We start from the raw sequence: 7,353 nt of genomic DNA, 5'->3' as shown, positions 1-7,353 counted from the left end.
ATAACTATACCTCACACTGCAGTACGTTCCTTTTTCCCCCCTTCAATTCTCACTCTTTACTATTATTTCGTAAATATTGTTTCTTTTTTTTTTAAGGTCTCTTCACAAGGGCAAAGCAAGCTAAGAATATTGAAATCAACGATCGACACAGGTCTTTTTCTATTTTTTTCTCTTTAATCGGAAATTTTGGTATTTTTGCTTTTGCTTTAGTTAGCATTGTCATTATTGTTATTGATATTGTTTTTTTCCTAAGTATATATATATCAGACCAATTTGGAAACTGACTTAGCATGGTGGAGTGTTGTGTGTGTTGTCATGGATATCCTTTCTCTCTGTTGCTACTTAATTTGATATCTCAAGATAGTGCTGCCATGACTTGTCCCATTTACTTTCACCTGATTCCTTTTTTTTTTTTTCTCTTTATTATTCTAGTGTACGAGCTGTGACAACTGCACTGTGGTGTAACTTTCTTGTTTTCTCTCTCAAGTTTGGAGTGTATTTTGCTACCTCTAGTCATGTTATGTTGGCAGAAGTTGTGCATTCGGTCGCCGATTTTGCAAACCAGGTATATACATGTTTATGTTTGTCATTGATAGAGAGACTCTTGACTGCAGAGAACTAATAGAATTATTTTGTAGGCGCTGCTTGCTTATGGTCTATCTAGCTCAAGGCGTGCGCCAGATGCTATCCATCCGTGAGTTGAATTCTATTGATTGCATTTATCAACCATCCTCTTACCTTTTTTCTCGTCTACACTATAAGAAATGAATCCATGTGCTTTATGATTTAAGGACTATTATACATGTAATTGATGAAAGCATGGATAGCTATTGAATCGGACATCAATGAACTGTGCTCTATTACTAACTGCAAAATTTAAAATGACTCGGTATATCAAAATTAATTATCCTATCAATTTCAATTTTTGGGATGAATTGTGGCATGGCTCTTGTGATTGCGTGAGTTTGGAATTTCATTGTGTGAATGTGATAATGCTGTTCAATTCTACAGTTATGGCTATTCCAAGGAAAGATTTGTTTGGTCTTTGATATCTGCTGTTGGTATCTTTTGTCTTGGTTCTGGTGCCACAGTTGTTCATGGTGTTCAGAACTTGTGGACTTCACAGGTATTTAACCAAAAAAGACTTTTGAAGTTACAATTTTTTACATCTGCCGATCACAAATTGTTAACTTTTTTCCTATGTGAATTTTTCTCTTTATTTGGTTTATTAATTTAGCTGGCCCCACTTAGTGGAATAAGGCTCTTTTTGTTGTATTTAATTTATTGACTATTGAGAGTTTTCTTTTCAGCCCCCTGAGAATATGCAATATGCAGTTTTGGTCATATGTGGTTCATTTATCATTGAAGGTATTGCTACCTCATTTTAATCTGGTGCTGTCTGTTATCCGTCATATATTCATCGCTTCCCTTCTTTCGATGGGCTTTTTATGTTAGGTGCCTCACTTATTGTTGCCATACAAGCTGTAAAGAAAGGTGCAGCCGACGAGGGAATGAGACTAAGAGATTATGTTTGGCGTGGCCATGATCCTACATCTGTTGCAGTAATGACCGAGGTAGCTTATTGCACTAACTTATTTAGTCCTGAAGCATGTTTTTTACTGGGTTTAAACAAGAATTGCTTATACATAAGTGAGTGAATCTAAAAAATTTACAAATAAGGGCTTTGAATAACATGCACTACTTATCACTCATTATGATTTTGGCTATGTTTTTCCTCAGCAACAGTTATTCAAAGCTTTCCACATTCTTTTGCTATTTAAAACTATGCACATTATTCAGTTGAATGGAACTTCAACATGTATGCTACCGTTGGTAAAAAAGATATGTTGTAGTAGTTTTTAAGCATTAAAACAAGAATGTAGAAAGGTGAAAAGAAAACTTTTGTTAAGATTGTTTTAGTTATTCTTCCCTCCGGTAGGCTATGCAACTTGAATATATTCCTTAGTTCCTAAAACTCCTTTAGTAGTGAATTAATATTCTCTCTGTTAGCTTGTTCTTATAAACGGTAGCAAAATATGCAGGATGGTGCTGCTGTGACAGGCCTTCTTATTGCTGGGGCATCATTGATTGCAGTGAATGTCACTGGAAATGCTATTTATGATCCCATAGGCTCAATCGTAGTTGGCAACTTACTTGGCATGGTAAAGAGGCTCAGTAGGCAGTAATTTCTCTGCCATCTGATGTAAGAGACACGGATCTGAAATCTATTTTCACATGATTTTATGCTGAATTGACCATGCAGGTAGCCATATTTCTTATCCAGAGAAATCGACATGCTTTAATTGGCAGAGCTATGGATGACCATGATATGGAGAAAGTGCTTCGATTTTTGAAAAATGATCCGGTACAAGCATTCTAGATTCTACTCAAATTGCATAATAAAAGCCTTTGTATAAATCATTTGACTTAGGTGGCTTTTGTGCATTAGGTTGTAGATGCTCTCTATGATTGCAAAAGCGAAGTTATTGGGCCAGGATTCTTCAGATTTAAGGCAGAAATAGGTTACCCATCATATCATTGTTGTTCTTGGTTTCCATTCAGTTTATGGGTGCTATTGGAACAATTAATTCTGATGATGGTTTCGAAACAGATTTTAATGGAGTTATGGTGGTGCAAAATTATCTGACAAGGACAGGACGTGAAGAGTGGGCTAAACAGGTTGATTCTCATCTACATAAAATGCTCATACAAATCTGATAATATGCTGTATTTTGTATTGTACTTCATATTATTATTATCATCATCTACAAGAAATCATGTGGTATGGCAGGGACCCATAAAGAAAAAAAAAAAGTTACCTTACTCTGTTTCTATGACAGCTCAGAACCTTAGCTAACTTTCATAATGGCCAAATTTATTTAATACTGCTTGCTGGTTTCAAGTTCTCAACAACTATACTATATTTACAGTTTCGCGAAGCTGCAAAAACGGCTGATGATGCGGCCCTAATGAAGATTATGTCAAATTATGGTATGCAGTAGTTAACTTGATCATTACAGATATTTAAATGCTGATTGAGAAATAATAATTCTCTTATCGAAATCCCGCTAGGGAACCAATAGAGTATATGTACAATGTGTATAATAGGCTGTTTATTTGGCTCAATATGAGTTAAAAAATGAACATTCAGAGTAAAATACTACTAATTTCTCAAATACAATACACTCATACTATTCAGAATAACTTACCAGAGATAATAAACATCTGATATATCTGATATCCTACAGAATGGAACATCCCTAAACCCCCATTATACATTGTACATATATTCTATTGGCTCCTTATATTTTCTCTTATCTTATATACTTATAAGTGAGAGTTGTGGCAGGTGAGGAAGTAGTTACAGCATTAGGAAGTGAAGTGGATAGGTTGGAGAAGGAGATCCAAAATCTTGTCCCGGGTATTCGACATGTTGATATTGAGGCACACAATCCAACAGATGCGACCTTGTAGACTAAATATTCTCAGTAACACAATTTTTTGTCACCATCCACTTCACATTCTTTTTATGTAATTGAAGCCTTATTTATGAATGATTAGATTTGTCATTTTTCAGTATATGATTCATGAGCACTTTCAGGCATCGTTTCCAAATGAAATACCAAATATGCCCCAAGTTGAGCTGAGTTCTCTTTGTAGATTGATTAATGAAGCAACAGATACCTATGTTTTCGTATGTCCTTTCACTTACATAGTTACATCTCATGGTGCAAGAAGCATAGCTCATCATAAAGTAAAGAGAAAAAGACAAATAGGTCCCTGACATTTTGTCCCGCGAACATTTTTGTCCTTAACCATTGAAAAATACTTTTAAGTCTCTGACCTTCACAAAACTTGGACGAATCAGTCCCTGACAGAGGCATTTGGACGGAGGGACTGATCCGTCCAAGTTTTGTGAATGTCAGGGACTTAAAAGTATTTTTTAATGGTCAGGAACAAAAATGTCCGCGAGACAAAAGGTCAGGGACCTATTTATCCTTTTCTCTAAAGTAAATTTAAGCCTCTCAAAATAATTACTTATATAAAGATGTTTCTAGTTTCTACATAAAGATAATTAGATATATAAAAATTTTTAATAATTTTTAATTATCATTTTTATATAAAGACATTTCCATCTCATTAATATATATATCCAACTTCCATTTTGTGCCCCACCAGTGTTCAACCCACGCATGCTGGATTCTCTGAAGTCTGAACTTTATTCTTTTTAATTAAAATGTCTCGTATAAAAGTTAAGTTGAATATACACTAATTAAATATATATGAAGTCAGTGAGACACCAATGGTCCCGAGTCAAAGTTAATGAATGGATTTAATAAAACAAAGCATTAGGGATCAACACGTAGCTGGATACTTTTCATGTCCAGACAAAAAGCTTTTTGGTGAGACAAACGAAATCAGTAACTTTAACTGGAAAATTATGGATCACAAAGAAATGAGAGTGAAATGTTAAGGATCATTGAACTGATTTGGCTCATTCAAATGGTCAAAATCTATTCTATATATGGAAACTCACGTCAAGGGACCACATCACTAACTCAATAAGTAGCACTATATTGCACCGTCCACGCACGTTTTATAACTCGCTTGATTTTTTAACCAAAAGAAAAACACATCAGAACATCGTTTTTATAATCATTTTCTTTTAAAGCATACTTTTTAACAACGAGAAACTCGAGGGCTACCCAATTTCGGTTGTTAGATTTCATAACGTGTGCCTATTTTGAACAAAATAAAACGGATGAAGTAATTAAATTATCCTGTTCTTATATCTAATTATCTATGCAAACAATAGTTTATAGACTTTGTAATTTGTATTGTTTGTCTTATTTGGAAGTTTTTTAAGAAACATGGGTTTATTGATTTTAATTATTAATAATATTTATAAATTGTTATCTTGTATTGTATCTTTAAAAATCTGGCCTAAAATAGTATAAACGTAGCAATTATATATTTATATGGAGGACAATGTTTTTTGTAATTTCCATGAGGAAGTTTAGATAGAGCACGCTTTATGTAAGCTACTTAGAAAGATAGAATTGGTCGGTTGATCTTGTTTTCATTACTTCGGAAGATAAAATTAATTCAATTCATAATAATTTTTATATATCTCATCAAACTTGATCTTGTTTATTTTCATTATATTTTGTTTTTCACGTAAGCTTTAATTTATCTGGTTCGAGAGAAGCGATGAAAAGAAAATAGAGGCGAGAGAAGAATTTACTTCTCTCTATAACACCAAAATTTTAAAGACAATGGTTTAATATAATATACTTTCTATAGTACGATAAAATTTAAATTACATTCTTAATCTTTTCATTAAAATATTATATGATGAACCATCATTCCACATCCTTGATATATATTCATTATTCATGTTCGAATCACATTTTAAAGTCATAGCTAAATAAATTTTCAAGTCATAGCCATACATCATACATGCGCGTTTATGCAGAAACTTAGCCACTATAAATAATAAAATCATCTATTAGGTGTATATTAAAATTAATTATCAAAATAAAATACACATTAGCATATAAAATATAATATTAAAAATAAATTAAATTACATATGTATATATATATATTTATGTAGTGATTAATTTTAGTAATTAATTTTAGCGTATAAATAATATATTTGTAAAATTATTAAGGGGAACCCACATTCAAATCACTAAAAATGTAAGATCTGTTCATAATAAATGTCATATGTAAAAATAAAAGAGGAATGTTAGGGGGCAGCAATTTTTGTAATTTGTAGCCATCAAATAGCTATCAATGATAGTTTTAATGGTGTGAAATTGGTGTGAGATTTCATCTAATGACTCACTTTTCTTTGCTGGTTATATGCTGGTCAGAATTTAACAAAATTGCTGGTCCTCTAAACTTTTCCATAATAAAATATATATACAAAAAATAATTTAAAAAAATATAATTTAATTAATATAAATTAAAAAATATCTGACTCGGATATATGTTGTTGTAAACAATTTGAGATTATTTTTGTATTTTATTATGAATTAAAAATAAAAATTATCTACAAAATAATAAATTTAAAAATTCTTATTCAATTATTTTAAATTAAATTTCAAATTTTAAATTTTTAAAAAATCTAGTTAGTTATTTTAAAAAAATAATTATCTGAAATCCTCTAATACTCTCTTCTTTTTCAACTGGCAGTCATCCTACATTCATCAATAATCATCCCATTTCACTGTCGATACTTGACTTGCCACACGTCACTCACTCCTTAATAAAAATAACCATTCACTTAAGGATAAAAATAATTATCCGCATACCTAATGAATTGAACATCTAACATATTTTAATTATATATAACTAAACTCAATCCAATCAAAATAATCATCTACAAAACATAATTATAAATATTGTTCCCAAAACAAAATAAACATAATCCAAAACATAATTATAAATATTGTCTCTAAAACAAAATAAATATAATTCAAAATACTCAATTTTCATCTTCATTCTCTTATAAGTTGGGTTGTGGGAAGTTGGGTTTTGGTAAAAAAATTGTAAAAATACTCTTTGCTAAAAAAATTTTAAGCCCGGCGGGGCGGCCAAAGCCCGCCAAAGCCTGCGGTTTTAGCGGTGCGGGTTAGGCAGTCCCAATTTTCCAGCCCAGCCCGCCTTTTTTGGCGAGTTACGCGGACGGGTTTAGGCCCGTTTGTCACCCCTAGACATACCTACTAAAATGACCATCATAAATTGACCATTAAAATAGAAGAAGATGATGAATAAAAAGAAAAAACTATTATTGTGGTGAAACATAATTTTAAAGGACTAGTCATAACAAAAGCGGCACTATTGTAAAGCATAGGGTTCAAATAATGAAAGAAGCTAACCAATAACCATGCTTGGATAAAAGAAGAAGAGTACGGTGGTATCATCGATGAGAAGAAACTTGAAGGAATGGGAAAAAGCAAAGTCGGTTTGGAAGAGAGGCACGAAAATAGCGGCAGCAACGTTAGGCTGAGCGTCGGAGAGCGAGGCGCATCGGGCTGACTGGCGGAGGTGAGGACGGTGTTGGTGGGAGGATGCGGCGGCCTCGGTATGGACGGCGAGAAATTCACAAATAATGATAACCAATAACCATGCTTGGATAAAAGAAGAAGAGTACGGTGGTATCATCGATGAGAAGAAACTTGAAGGAATGGGAAAAAGCAAAGTCGGTTTGGAAGAGAGGCACGAAAATAGCGGCAGCAACGTTAGACGTTAGGCTGGAGAGCGAGGCGCATCGGGCTGACTGGCGGAGGTGAGGACGGTGTTGGTGGGAGGATGCGGCGGCCTCGGTATGGACGGCGAGAAATTC

The 7,353-nt window shown here is 33.3% G+C and overlaps 1 protein-coding gene across 1 annotated transcript in view; it reads left to right on the top strand.

Moving 5' to 3' along the window:
- Nucleotides 1-3,697, top strand: part of LOC107617510 (metal tolerance protein C4) — a gene marked incomplete in the record, with an annotated part of 4,024 nt that extends 327 nt beyond the window's left edge. The window contains 13 exon segments of the mRNA XM_021110553.1: nt 1-21; nt 97-151; nt 433-565; nt 639-694; nt 1,012-1,126; nt 1,311-1,368; nt 1,456-1,574; nt 2,043-2,162; nt 2,264-2,365; nt 2,450-2,522; nt 2,612-2,679; nt 2,931-2,991; nt 3,350-3,697. Coding sequence (XP_020966212.1) covers nt 1-21; nt 97-151; nt 433-565; nt 639-694; nt 1,012-1,126; nt 1,311-1,368; nt 1,456-1,574; nt 2,043-2,162; nt 2,264-2,365; nt 2,450-2,522; nt 2,612-2,679; nt 2,931-2,991; nt 3,350-3,474 — 1,106 coding nt within the window.

This window comes from Arachis ipaensis, chromosome B09, assembly GCF_000816755.2.
Source record: "Arachis ipaensis cultivar K30076 chromosome B09, Araip1.1, whole genome shotgun sequence".
Taxonomy (NCBI): Eukaryota; Viridiplantae; Streptophyta; class Magnoliopsida; order Fabales; family Fabaceae; genus Arachis; species Arachis ipaensis.
Note: the sequence above shows the minus strand (reverse complement) of the source record. Positions and strands in the feature narration are given on the sequence as shown.